Consider the following 15,322-nt stretch of genomic DNA (forward strand, 5'->3'; position numbering starts at 1 on the left):
TTGACCGAATTATAAACTTTTGAATCAATACTGATTTAAAAAAAAAATCGAAATACTGGTCGCAAAAATTTCTCAACTTCATTTTTCGATGTAAAATCGAATTTGCGATCAACAAGTACCTTAGTGAAATTTTGATAAAGAGCACAGTTTTCAAGTTATAGCCATTTTTAAGTAACTTTTTTAAAAATAGTCGCAATTGTTTGGGTGAGACTTAAAGAACATCAATTTTCCTGTTTTTAAATCTTTGCATGGAAATATCTCAGCAACTTTGGGTCGTATCAACAAAGTTCTAAAAAGCAAAATATAGAGAATTTTCTCAGCTATTAAAAATATTTTTTTCAAAAGTGGGCAACATGGGCACTAATTTTAAAAAATGAGTAACTGTGACTGTTTTCAAAAAAACCATTTCTCAGCCTATTTGTATTATCGGCCTATCAGCACTTTGATCATGCATTACTGCTTTCAGAAAGTGTTTTTGACTGTTCCAAAGTAACAAATAGCTCAAATAAAAGTGAGCAAGCAACTCTCCATTGTTGATGTATCTGAAAATGTTGATTTAATAGCGGAAAACTGCAAAAGTGATGAGAATTGGTCGAACGGCTTAGACTGATTAAAATGGGTATATTTCCCCTACTTTTTGATTGCAAAATCGATTTTACAACAAAAATGAAGTTGAAATTGTTTTTCGACCAGTTATTCGATTTTTTAAAATCAGTATTGATTCAAAAATTCATAACTCGGTCAAAGATTTTTTGCCCATTCTGGTAATTTCTGAAAAGTTGGCCTTTGATGTCTCCTAAAACATATCAGAAAATAAAAAAAATAAAAATAATATTTTTTTTGCAAATCAAGTTTTAATGACAAAAAGTAAAATAAAAAATCATTTTTTTACCGTGTATAATTTTTTTAAAGTGTAGTCCTTATTCATACCTACAACTTTGCGGAAGACACCAAATCCATCAAAAATATCCTTCAAAAGATACAGATTTTTCAATTTTCATTTATCATGTTTGTATGGACAGCTGCCAAATTTGTATGGAAAAGTATATGGACAAACTAATGATGCAAAATGGCATCTTTGGGCATACCGAAGGCACCAAAAAAGTTTCAGCCGGATTAAAAAATACAATTATTAAAATTAAGAAAAAAAAGTCCGATTTCGTATAGAATTGCTCTTTTATAAATTTAATCGTTTTTGTCTTGAAAATGCTATTTAAAAGAATCAAGTTAAATTATTATTAGATACTTTTTTCAAATTTATTAGTTAAAACCAAATAAAAAAAACGATTTTTTAAGAGATCAATTTTTTTGCAAAAGTTTAATTTTTTTTACATTAGATATCGGACCAATAGTTTCCGAGATATCGTCAGTTGAAAATTTCAGACTAATTAGATGACAATTAGAAAAAAATCCAGTTTATCGATTCAAATTATTTGTGAGGTTAGATCTCAGAAACTAATTACCCGATTTTAAAAGTTCCAGAGAGATTATTTTAACAACAGTATTTTAAAAATGCAAAAAAAGAAATAAAACAAAAATGTATACCTAACATTACTTGAAAACGATTTTTTTTTCAAAAAATCATATCTTTTAAGCTAGATTTAACACCATCACTATGACTCAAAAGATGTTTTTTATGTCCCTATAACATATAACAACATTTAAAATAAAAAAAGTCCTAGTAATAACCTACAACTTTGCGGAAGACACCGAATCGATCAGAAAATCCCTTCTCAAGATACAGAATTTCATCGACATAACACGGCTTTTCTTAAGGTTTTTTTTTATAAAACTTGAATAAACCTCGGTAATTCTTTCTGGAGCTTGTTGGGGTGACTGTCCCGAGTCAGGGAAACTGTTTTTCAAAAATTCTATCGGTAAAAATTGATTTTATCTTTAACTTTCTTTTTTAATGTTTTTATTCAATATTTAAGCTAAAATCATGAATAAGTATTGAATAAATTGCTGAAATTATGATGTTTTTTTGTTGTTATTTCATCAAAACAAACAAATGGTTTTTGATAGTTTCTATGTGACAGAGTTGATTTTTCAGTCTAGTAAATATTTTTACCGGATAGCTCGTACAATTTCCCATAACATAACCGGAATGGCGTAGGACTATGTGAAGTTTCGATATGTGGACATAGGATTTTTCATATCTTAATTTAGAATAAGCCAGATACTTTTAAAATATTTATGGAATTAAATCATGAATGGCAGATGAACCCCCGACACTACAGAACTTACACAACCTTAGGTCAGTAAACTCAATTGGAATTCCGGTCAAGGTGCTTGGGTGATTTTCCCTCAAATTAGCTACTTTACATTCCCGTCCGTGTCTGGGAAGCGCTCATTTTGCTTGCAAAATCTATCATCTATCATCAAAGATATGTACTCAAAAGTTGTTGTCTGTTGTCACTCAAGTGCTTATTTACAAACACATTTTATTCAAGTTTGGTTTAAAGTGTTTAGGCCAAGGTCAAAGTCTCATGGTGTGTAAAACGTACTTTAAAAAACTTAATTTCAAGAATTTTAGTAATTGTTCATCGACAAATCCTAATGATTAAAAATCAATTGTGAAAGTTTTTTCAATGATAAAATCAACCTTTTGTGTATTTTTGTTACCAGGGTAAATTCTCGTATGTTTGGCAGGTTTGGCAGCACTCGCCCCTTAACTCCTGGCTGTTTATTACTATTTAAACAATGTATTTCGTAAAACTGTTGATAGAAACATGCTTGCTCACTTCCTATTGAGCTATTTACCACTCGATTTCAGTTGAAGAGGCACGATGGAATTAGAAATCACTTGAATCAAACATTGATTTTAATCGTTAATCATTTTGAAACGATTTTTAGGAAAACTTCCGTTTGTGGCGAGACGCCATTGGAGGAAATGTTTTTCACAATTCCCCTTTCTTGTTACAGTAATAACTTACATTGTGGTGCAATTTCCCAATTGTAAATAAAACTAACCACCCCTTCTATGCAACGCTTCCCAACGTGGAAGTAAGCAATTCAATTTTCCTCTGATTTAATAGCACGACAAACGCCACCCGACCTGCTGCTGCAGTCAGGAACCAACCACAGGGTGGTGACTTAATTGCCCCTGGTCTGGCGCTGCTGCTGGTGGTGCATCGAGTTTATATCATAAAGGTGCCATGGCATGCAGAATGACGTTTAGCACCGCGTTAAAATCTGATTTCTGGATAAAGATCTGCGGAGTTTTCCATGACCCATGGCTATGAAAAATGGTGAAGAGGTGGAGGCCCATTTTCTGGAACAAATGTGAGAAAAGTGGTTACGGTTGGGTTGATGAATGAGAATTATGCAATTTTCCTAAATTGACGCTGCATTTCCGGTGGACCGCTTCCCTCGGCATTGTTCACTTTATTTTTAGAATGAGCAATGCATTGGAGTTAATCATGAAATGCAGTCATGAACTGTTTGCCAATGGGCGGCCTAGACTAACAAAAGCGAAGGCAATGGGTACTGTTTAATTTAAGTTTATTCCTGGCTGGGAGGGAAACTCCAATTATCGAGATATAGAGGAGCGATTTTATGCACGAATGTCAGTGTAAAAGTAGCTTACTGATCCTGAACTATTTCTCGCTTAAGGATAATAAGACAGGTTTGATGGCAAACACAATCATTAAAAAAATGTTTCGATTCAACCTGATTTAACAAGTTGTTAAGTTACCTAAATTAACTAATCACAATCGATGATGGCAGGTCAACGTGCTTTCCGCACCTGTCATACACATTCCTACTCAGTCATAATTAATCGTGCTCGGTTGGGGAATTTGCATTTTACTTGATTAAATCTGCTGTTTTGTTCTCGTACCGCCAGTCAGTCCAAACTTGGCAGCCAGGGATTGGAGTCGATTTTTTCCTTGTCCAATTACAGAGAGTACACTGCTACTGTAGGCAGTAATAATTTATTGCGTGAAAACTCCCAGCTGGCTTTTGCCTCCTGGCTAAAGCTGCACTGCAAAGTTCGAACTTTTTGCGTTTGCTCAGAATATTAATGAGGTCCTTGCCATTAGCCATGTAGAGGAAATAAGTTAGCAATATCCGGTTTGAACACCTGCATCTCGATGCAAACGTATTCTGTATAGAACCCACACTAGTGGAATCCAGGAACGGCCTTGACCTACTGCAGTAGTATCTTCTCCCTTGCTACGTGTGTTTGTGTGAACTAGCTGATTAATTTTGCAGCTGCCCACCTGCTTGGTACTTGGTACTGCAGTCTTGGTGGTGACCTTGCTTGGCTTGGCTATTGCTGGGATAGAACGTAAAACGTGTTGCTTCCAGGATAGGGCATAGCGAAATTTGGAAACTGAGCAACATTTTGTGGAATTTTGCAGAGTCGTTTTCGAAAATCAAAATTTTCTTCTTTCTACAGCAGAAGTGTTACAAGGTAGAACCAAAGCAAAAAAATATCAAATTTATACCAGTGAAGTTGGTGTCAAATGTGAATAATCCTAATTGCATAACTGCACCTGTTCGCATAAATGTCCTATATGCATGTTGCCTTCTTCACTGAACACTTACCCGAGGTTTTAGTGCCTCAACTTTTTTGCAAATCATAATAATACTTTTTTATCCATAAAGGTGTTTTAAATCCTATTTTTGATTAGAGAATGGTAAATTTGTATACCAGACTCGGCCAGTTGCAGACATCAATTATCTAAATGTTTCCTCTGAAAACTGAACAACATTTTTTTATATTTTGGATAACATTTTACATTAAAAATAATACTGTTTCCATCGAGCCCCTGAGTCAACATTAATCTCACAAAGATACTTGCTTTTCCCTATTATAGGTTTGGTTACAAACCTTGGCTTTGTAGTAATTGCTGGTACAAATAAGAAAATTTTGAAGTGAACTTAAAATATTATCCGTTTATACTAAAATGTTTTTTTTTTTAATTCAACGTAGGTAAAAAACTATGATTTGAAACCCACAGTGTTTTTGATGACTAATAACATTATTTGCATTGAGTTATCTTACTTCTAGAATCAAATAAAATTTCGTTTCAAAGAATTGTTCAAACATTTAAATAATTACCATTGATGATATTATATAATACGCAATAGGAATGATATTCCCACAAAAACAAAATGAAACAGCAAATTTATCAAAATTAAACCTCTACAACCCTGCCTCTAGGCGAACTTTAATCATAAATTTTGGCAAAAAAAAACAAATATTCAGCCAAATTTTTGATCTTTAAAAGCATTTGAAAGAGAAACTTTTAAAATTTAGAAAATTTGACTCAGCCAATGATTTTAAAATTACATTTTTACCTGTGTTTTTACTAACTTTTCCATTATGTTATGCATAAATAAGTATGCAGTAATTTTTGTAATGTCCCAGACTATGCCACTGCGTATTTTGTACAATTTATCAACCAATTTTTGATCTTTAAAAAGCATTGGAAAGAAGAACTCTTTCGAAAATGTATCGAAAATGAGATAAACAAGCAACAAATTGAAAAAGTGACTGTAAAAACATGAAAAAAACTAGATAGGAAAAGGTAATGATAGCAGTTGGTAGAGTAAGCCAAATACTATCATATAGATGGAGGTGATAGAATTAGCTAAATACGGTCAGGAACAAACATAAACTTATAATGATAAATGCAAATTAAAATACGAAAAAATGAAACAAGAAAAACAAGTTTTTCATACAACAAAAGCTGCTGAAAATGACCACCTAAACACGGGAAAAATAAAAAAAACTTGAGAAAAAATTGGGCGTCAGAGTGTTACATAAACCTCTTGAAAAAATGTTCTTTTATCCGTAAGGATAGTCATCTTGCTTAAACTTTCAGTTGGACACTGTCATCAGAAGCAGTAGGAACATTTGCTTCATATTTAGAATAACTTTAAAAAGTTTTTTTTAGCTTCTGAACTGTGATCATTTTTTTTTTATAAAACATTAGTTATTGTTAAGTCGATAGTCGGATTAGAACAATTACGGCGTGTTTCGTAGAGCAAACTTTAGATAATAATTTCGGCATGTCTGATTTGGTAGCATGATAGAAAGGCTCCAACATTTTGCGGTGTTAATTGATTTTTCCCCCTTTTTTGAAGTTTTTTTTATCGATTTTATAGGATATTTCTTCAGAAAAGTTGCTGAAAATCGATACAGCAAACATTGTCCAGATACAAGTTTGAGCATTAAACAATTCTTTACTTGAAATATTGCATGAAAAGCTATTAAATAATTTTTTGCTCCTCTGTAATATCACACCATGACATATTAAAACATTTTTAGAGCAATTGAATTTCACTTTTTCCAAAACTTTTGGATTTAATTCTCTTTTCAACGTTGACCAAAGCCCGTGAAGGTAATTGAAATAGAAAATAGTAAAAAATAGAATTAAAATCGGAAATTTAGGAGATAGTCGAGAACCTGTTGGGTAGGGTCAACAGTTTTGTTTTATTAAATACTCTAAGTTTTGAATTGTTTTATGTTTTATGCTTACGAAAAAAAGATTCATAACAACAAAATATGTAAACTTTTTACCAAAATTTAAGCTTTTGGGTGCTTCAATACATTTTTTTTTTGTAATGTTTCATGTCTGTTTCTGATCTGCCAACTAAACTTCAAATTTCAAAATGTCAAAAAGGTAAAGTTTGGTAACAAATTGATTGTTTTCAGATTTATTTTTTTATTTTTAGTGAGTGGATAATGCAGATAAAAGCTTTTGAAAAATCTCGCTTAATTCTTTTTCTCAAATTCGAGTGAAATTCTGGAGTTTTTTTTTAGAGGTCCAATAAACCAAATTTCCAGTTTTTGCTTTTTGGGTGTTTTTTAATACCTCTGACTCAAGGCGGTTTCAAAAACACCCAAAAAGCAAAAACTGGAAATTTGGTTTATTGGACCTTTAAAAAAAAAACTCCAGAATTTGAAATGATTACATTGGCAAGCTTTCCAACCCTATTCTTTCAGCTCCTTTTTAAAATTGAAAAATCAGCGTAAACTGTTTAGCTTAGCGAACAAACTATTTTTTTCCAAAATGACGCCACATCATTCCACAAAACATCCCCAAAGTGTTCCAACATGCACAAAATACCGAACGTTCGAGTGAGCATTTTTCGAACCAGCGTTCAATTACCGTCCAGGGAATCATTAGCCACGTCGTCCACATCGTCGACGACGCCATCATCCGTAAGCTATCGGCCCCATCCCGTAAGGATGGCCAATTTGCTGTTGTGCACATTTTTGGCCGTGTTCCGACGCTGGCTGGCTGCATTTAAGGCCATAACGAGACACAATGTACAAAGCTAGGGGGTTTGGCCTCAAGACTCGATTTTGGTCATAAATTAGAGGCATTGGGGCAATCTTTGGTTTGAACTCGGGAGTCAAATGCTCATATTCGCACACAGGTCAAGAATGGCGACCCCTCCCTTAGGTGTGTACATAGTTTATCTTTCCAATCTCATTACGGCCACACCATGCTGGCCGACAACAACATGTCCCTCTGGGGCCTAACGTGGCCATTTGTGTCAATCGACCCGGGTTCTGTGACGATGGGAAATTGTGAAAATTAAATTTGCGCGTTTCGGAAAATTAATTGAGGCAAAAATTGTCCGCCCTGTCACTAGATGTCCCCAGTGGAATCCCGTCCGATGATTGATGGTGAAATGGTCAAAACCTCCATTAACTAACGATTGTTTTTTCACACTTTTCCTCTTCCAACTCGCAGGATTGATTCCCAGACCCATCATCGGCAGTCAATCGGCACGGCACGGTCAATGAGTGCCAATCAATGTGCGTAGCTTCCAGCCCGGTGATCCACCACAGGGACTCATCGTCGTCGTCGTCATCGGACTTTGTCGAACAACTCAGGTGCGGATCGCCAGCCAATTTTCTTTCTTCCGGTGCCAACAAGTCATGACCGGATGCGAGGTAGGGCACTTCATAGCATTTTTTGTTGTTCAATATTTTTTAAATTTTTTGACTTTTAGGGGTTACGATGCACGGGCTGAGTCCACTGCAATCCGGCTCAACCCTGGAGGCACTCACGCAGGCAACCATCATTCTCATCTTAGCGGTCGCCATCATTCTAGCCAACCTCATTGTAGTTGCTACATATCTTAACTTTAAGGGTAAGTTGGCACTGTTTTCGATCTTTTAAAAATATCTGAGCAATCCTCTACGAAATCAGCCGATTTCAACCAATTTTATTTTTTGTAGTTTTTATTCGGCTCAACTTTGTGGGAGCCTTCCCTTTGACCAAAGAAGCCTTTTTATGTCATTGGTTCACCTATGCAAGGTACAAGGATTTTTTTGAAGATTTTTAAATTTTCGACATTTAACTTTTTTGAACAAAAATTCAAATTCCCAAAATCCATATTTTTTTAATTTTTGATTTGTTTTTATGGAGACAAAACCCGCAACTTTTGAGCCACAGAGTATGGACAAAAATGTTATCGCCGAGTTATAGTTTTTTGATTTTTTTTTTGTTTTTTTTGGAAAAAAAAATAAAAAAAAACAGTTATAACACTTTTTGCCTTCCTCATTTTACTGAGGAAAGGCTATAAAATCACTCGAAAAACGAACTTCTTAATTTGACCTCCTAGACCCACCTTCACGTATACATATCGACTCAGAATCAAATTCTGAGCAAATGTCTGTGTGTGTGTGTGTGTGTGTGTGTGTGTGTGTGTGTGTGTGTGTGTGTGTGTGTGTGTGTGTGTGTGTGTGTGTGTGTGTGTGTGTGTGTGTGTGTGTGTGTGTGTGTGTGTGTGTAGGGATGTGGGTCTGTGCACCAAAAAATATGCACTCGATTATCTCAGCACTGGCTTAACCGATTTGGACCGTTTTGGTTCATTCGATTCGTCTTAGGGTCCCATAAGTCCCTATTGAAAATTATGAAGTTTAGTAAAGTACTTCAAAAGTTATGCTAAAAAAACGATTTTGACTAAAGTCCGGAAGATTGTAAAAAGGGTGGTTTTTGTAAGAAAACCTGGCATATTATACATTTTCTGAAAGGTGTTTAAAAGACCTTTCTAACGAGTCTAAAACATTGAAGATTTGACAACCCTACCAAAAGTTATAAGCAATTAAGTGTTTTTTATACACTTGTCAGAAGCCGGATCTCAGATATTTGGATGAAAACGTTGGCCGGATCTGTCTTGCAACCTTTCGATGGATGGGTAATCAAAACACCTTTCTAACGAGTCCAAAACATTGAAGATCTGACAACCCTGTCAAAAGTTATAAGCACTTAAGAGTTATTTAAACACATTTTAGAGGCCGGATCTCAAATATTTTGATGAAAACGTTGGCCGGATCTGTCATACGACCTATCGTTGTGTGGGTAATCAAAAGACCTTTCTAACAAATCCAAAACATTGAAGATCTGACAACCCTATCAAATATTATTAGCACTTAAGTGTTATTTATACACATTTTTGAGGCCGGATCTCAAATATTTTGATTAAAACGTAGGCCGGATCTACCATGCGACCTATCGTTGGATGGGTAATCAAAACACCTTTCGAACGAGTCCAAAGCATTAAAGATCTGATAACCCTATCCAAAGTTATAAGCACTTAAGTGTTATTTATGAACTTTTTAGAGGCCGGATCTCATATATTTCGATGAATACGTTGTCCGGATCTATCATGCGACCTGTCGTTGGATAGGTAATCAAAAGACCTTTCCAACGAGTTCAGTAGATTGAAGATCTGACGACCCTATCAAAAGTTATAAGCACTTAAGTGTTATTTATGAACTTTGTGGAGGCCGGATCTCATATATTACCTAGCATTACACTCAACATGTGAGGAAGGCACCAACCACCTAATGGTGGATTAAGTAACGTTTTTGACTTCAGTTGTTAATGGAAAATTGGATTCGCAATCCAAAAGTAGTTTACAAATTTTTTGATTAAGTGCACCGATTTCAAGATATAACGTAATGAAATAATATTGAATGTTTGCCCCTTGCGAAATGTTATTCTTGATTCCAACGTTTTCTAAATATTTTATTCGATAAGACATTTACAAATTTTTCATTGTTTAACATAGTAGATTGGGCCATTAGTTGCTGAGATATTGGCATTAGAAAATGAGGGAATGTTTGTATAAGGCTTTAAAACTTAAATTTTATTGTTTGTTTTTCTTTTATTTCGACGTCGTCGTGCTATCTTGTCGCACCCGCCATTTCGACGTTCCGAGAAAAACGCGTTTTAATGTTTAACCTTAAATAAACAAAAACCAGAGCACGCAATGTAAACAATAACAAACACGTTTAGTTTGGCTGACCATTCTGTGCATTGTCCCGAAGTTTAGTTGAACTTGGTTGCTGGAGTCCCGAGTTATAATTACAAATGTTTACGGGAGTCTAACTTGCACGTGCGTCAAACGCGTTCTGACCTGAAATCCCTCTGGCCAATTGTCGCACTTACATCATTTTTTAGGGAGCGACAAGATCGCACGACAAGATTGAATCTACTTTCATATGTAAAGTGACAAAAATGCACGGAGTTTTTTCGGTTTTTATTGAATATCTCAGGATTGAAATCGAATTTTGAGGATCTGTGAAGGTAAAAAGGTGAGGCATTGTGAGCTGCACAAAATTGCGTTCTTAACTCAATTTGGCCCAAAATGCACGTGCGACAAGTTAGCACGACGGCGACGATTTGCTGTATTTCAGCAACCAGAGGTCCAATCCTTAATGTCTTATTTAAGCAATTTTATCCTAACTTTTTTGATGTTTTCCAAAACATTATTTTCAGGAATGGGCAACTATTGGATACTATTCATAAAATAAAAAAAACGGGATTTTTTCAGTTAAAATTAAGCTTTAAGCAACTATATTTTGAAAACGGTGCATTTTATCAAAAAAATACTTTCGATTGAGGTTTTGCAGCGCGACTGTGTTTCAAATCTAGAGTTTTTTTGAATAGGTCCTATAAACATTTGAAAGACAATAGTTTATAGGTCCTTTTCAAAAAAACTCTAGAAATGTAGGTGGCGCCAATATGAGGTTACTTGCCTAAAATCGTTTGTCTTTCTGTCGGATTGAAGAACAAAATCGGTTATTTCTCATGATTCCCTGCATCAATCTTAATGACACTGGTTGCAAAAGACGAGAAAAAATGTATGCTTTAAAATGATGAACATCAATTTTTCAATTCAATTCAATTAGTTTTTATTAGTAAATAATCAATTCACAATTTCGTAATTCTTATAACCTAATAGAGTTTTGGAGTACCTTTCAACTATGATTTGTACTATAGTTCATTTTGATGTAATTGGATATTCTAACAATGGATTTGCCAACAGAAGGAAAAATTATTAAAAAAAAAACCTTCGAAATTTGCTAAGGAAAAGGATAGAAATAGAAAAGCTTAAATCTAGATCACAGTTTGTTTTTTCTTTTGACGTCGAAAAACTTCGCTGCACAAGGCAGCTTGTCCGTTGTAGATATACTTCATCATCAGCTCACTAAGAGCTTGGAATTGTTCTGCCTTGTTCCGGCAGGCACGAAAGCGCGTGAGCATCTCTTCAGCAAGAGCGAAAAACTCGGGAAGCGTGAAGAGGTCATCTCCGGTAACGTCTGCTTGTCCCGGTGAAGTACCGCTCCCAGAAGCGGCTACTCTAGCTTACGAACCTCCCCAACCGGGAGGGAACGCTGGGTTGGAACCGCTTCGCCGCCAGCTGCTGCAGCGTTCGTGCTCGAAGTCTTTGGAGGTTGGCGGGACGCTGGCGCTTTCTTCTTCTTGTCCTGCTCCTCGAGGTATTTTTTTCCGCGCGGCACAGCCACGGAAATTCGCCGTGTGGTTTCCACCACAGTTCGCGCACTTGACGCGCGCTTTGTGCTGCTGGGCGTTTTCCCCCAGCTGGTCTTTCCGCGGAAGATTGCACCTTTCGGTGAAGTGGGTCTCACCGCACTTTACGCACCGGGGTGGAAGATTGCAGTTTCTTGAACCGTGTCCGAATTTTTGACAGCGGTGGCATTGCGCTGCGTCGGTCGGATTCTTCGTGTAGAATCGCCACGTCACGAAGAAGCCGTCCAGTGCTTTGATCCGCCGTAGGTCCTGGATTTTGACCGACCCACGATCGAAGTATAGGAGGTACAATGTGTACGTACCTGTCACCGTTGTCGATTTCGAGAGCACCTTAACCTCTCGAGGCTTAACCTTGACGCCCGACAGGTGTTCTTCCAGGTCGGAGATCGGGCGGTCCGGATATCCCTGAAGGACGATCTTCACTGGGACCTTCTCTGCTGGGTCAAATGTGAAGAATTTGAAGTTTCGTAACTTCAACTTCTTCACCACCAAGTCGAAATTCTGTTTTTTATGCGTAATCACTTGCACTGAAGTTTTACTAATTTTAAGACAATATTGGAGTCCCTCAAGCAACTCGTCAACATCGTCTACCAACGTATCCAAAACAAAAATTGGAGCCCGCATAATCAAAAACCATCGGGGGAATAGTCCAAACTATATTACTACTAAAAGAGATGTAGTTACCACATACTTAACCATTATCATATAGTTACGGCACTATACAAAACCATAACGAAACTGATCGTCAAATGATGACGTTTTTATTGAAGTAAATCTAATGATTCTAACTATTTTTGAACTATTTGGGGTACAATAACCTTACACTAAACAGTTCGGATTGTTTAGACAACGTGACTCAACGAAAAAATGTACAAGTCCAAATAGTTCAAACAATTAATCAACTTTATTGAGAACAATATAGCAAAATTCCACAGATTTTAGATTTTTATAGTCAGAACCTGTAAGAACTAAAAACCTACTATAAATGCTATAGTAGAACACAATTGATGGCGGCCACATTTTTTTCGATAAGTTTGTATAATCCAAATAATTTGTCAACTTACATGAAGTAAAATTACTATACACCATACTATTTTGAATTAAAAATTTCTATAAGTCCAAATAGTTCAAACAATATTTCAACAGTATGGAGTACAATTACAGTTTGTTATATAATCCAACTATATGTTAAACGATTGGTACAAAAATTTCAACTTTTATCAAGTAAATTGATCACAGTCGATTCCTCTGGATGATAGAGAACCTTCAACACCCCCACTTCTCCTCAGATTATCAGAAAACTCCCCAAAAGAAGAAAAATGTTACGAGGGCTCATGAAATTGACTTTCACTATTCCAGAAAAAGTAGGCATGCTGTTCTTACCATACACCAAAAATATGTGTACTACATGGTAGACTATTACTGTTCACTATAAAATTAGTCAATTGTTTGGACTACTTGGACTTATCGAAAAATACTTGCCCCCGAGCTTGCTCCCTTCTAACACAACATGTCACCAAAACCACTGAAAAACCACCAACAGATATAGATCAATCGGATAAGGCGGCAGCAGTTCGGCAGCAACGTAAATAACATCACATATAATGGCGGTAAACATTCACCAACTATCGATAGAACTTAAAAATCATATTTGATTATATCCGAAGTAGTTATCACAACAATTGTAGGGTTCATTTTTGCGGTCTTTTTTAAAGTGTCGGCAAAGTAGTGTCGGTAAAGTAGTTTTTCAGAAACTATATAGGGAATAGTCAATTTTTTGGGTAATGACTATTTGACGTAAAATCCAAGTTTATAAAAATATTTACATATGTATGAAAACCTCATATAGTTTTCTGCCTAACAACTAATTTCTCATATAGTAAAATCGACCAAAACTATTTTGGGAATGGAATTGATGGTTTGATATATCGTACATATATAGTTGGGTTACAATTTAATGAATAGTTGAGACCATTTGATAAATAGTTGAGTAACTATTTGTCATAAAGTAGTTATATAGTTCATGACTATGCGGGAGGTGGACGTCGTTCCTTCCGAGAGTTACACTTTTTCTGCTTTCCTTGCTTGCGCGCAAGTTCATCATCGTCATCGTCGTCGCCAGCACTGCTGCTGTCACTGGCGGTGTTGTTTTCTTCTCCACTCAGCATCTCAAATTCGTTGCTGGTGGGAACGTTGGAAGTGGTTGTTGTCGTAGTGCTGGTGGACTGCTGCTGCTGCTGCTGGTCGGAAGTGCTTCCGGATGCCCGGGTCGATTGTCTCGTTCGTACGGGGGACTCACGTGGACGGTATGACACGTGTAAAAACGATGGATCGGTGACGTCACCGGGGACGCTCCCGTGCGCGATGGCGGTCGATGCGGCGTTGGTGTGTTTACCTTTCTGCACTCTGCCGGTAGATGAGCTTCGCGGGTTTTTCGAGGCCGCACTCGAACTGCCACGGCCACGGCCGGCCCTTGGCATGCTGGAGCAGCAAACTCGCGGGTAAGCACTGTTAATTACGGCGAAAAAATCGAAAAGTTTGAGGAGCACCGAACAGTTGACTGTTGCTGGCTGGTGTTGCCAGTCCCGATGTGAACATCAATTTGGGCGCACAAAAATTGCTGTTTTTTATCCCATAAACCATTTCAAAAATTTAAAAAAAATGGATTTTAGTAAATTTATTTGAAATCAGCACATAAAACCCGTGTTCCTCTTTATAAATACCTACAAATTTTTCAAAGAAATCAAATCGATCAGAAAATTATCCCAAATTTTACAGATTATCAAACATTTACGTGTCATTTTTGTATGGACAGCTGCCAATATTGTATGGAGCCTTGTATGGGTGAACTAATGACTCAAAATGGCTTCTCTGGTCATAGAGAAGGACCTCCACAAAGTTTGAACCAAATGAAAATAAAAAATAAAATCCATTTACGGTTTTAGTGGAGAATTGCTCAACATTGAATATTGATTTGATATTTATATCAGCGATTCTACGTCAAACCAGGAGATTCCACAACAAAAGTGATCCGATTTAGCTCTAATTTGTCAATTCAATTCAATTTTGTTTTATTAGTGGTACTTATCGGTGTACAAGTTGTGATATTTAAAATACATTAAATAGAGATATGGGGTTCCTTTCAACTATTACTAAGTACACAATAATCTTTCGATGTTTTGAACTTTGAAAAGGGGGTGACAGGAGCAGGAAAAAACTATCAAAAAACCTGCAAAAAAATTACTTAAGGAAGGGGACAGGGAAAGGAAAACTTAATTCTAAGCTCTAATTTTTCTAGGGGGTTCCTTCGCCAACATAATGAAACCCTTATTTTTGCGATATGGGTGGATCTATCCGAAATAGGGTTGTCCTAAAAATTGCGTTTTTTAACCAATTTTAGCCGGCCATGTCTAAAAAAGGTGAGCTTTTAATACAAATCAATCAAACTCAAAGTACCATGCTTCTCCATCGAAATGAGTTCCCAGTACATTTTGCTGGAGACGCATGCTGCT

The 15,322-nt window shown here is 36.3% G+C and overlaps 1 protein-coding gene across 6 annotated transcripts in view; it reads left to right on the forward strand.

Annotated features, from left to right (window-relative positions):
- LOC120428565 (G-protein coupled receptor 52) overlaps positions 1–15,322 on the forward strand; it is a 103,087-nt gene that overhangs the window by 76,353 nt on the left and 11,412 nt on the right. For 5 of the 6 annotated variants that reach the window (XM_052709283.1, XM_052709282.1, XM_039593600.2 and 2 more), the window contains exons 2-3: positions 7,716–7,918; positions 7,978–8,118. In XM_052709283.1, coding sequence (XP_052565243.1) covers positions 7,912–7,918; positions 7,978–8,118 — 148 coding nt within the window. In that variant the 5' untranslated portion in view covers positions 7,716–7,911. Of the gene's footprint in view, positions 1–7,715; positions 7,919–7,977; positions 8,119–13,888; positions 14,312–15,322 lie in introns of those variants that run through there. The other variant, XM_052709286.1, reaches the window with a different exon arrangement.

The sequence above is a fragment of the Culex pipiens genome, chromosome 3 (genome assembly GCF_016801865.2).
Source record: "Culex pipiens pallens isolate TS chromosome 3, TS_CPP_V2, whole genome shotgun sequence".
In the NCBI taxonomy this organism is placed as follows: Eukaryota; Metazoa; Arthropoda; class Insecta; order Diptera; family Culicidae; genus Culex; species Culex pipiens.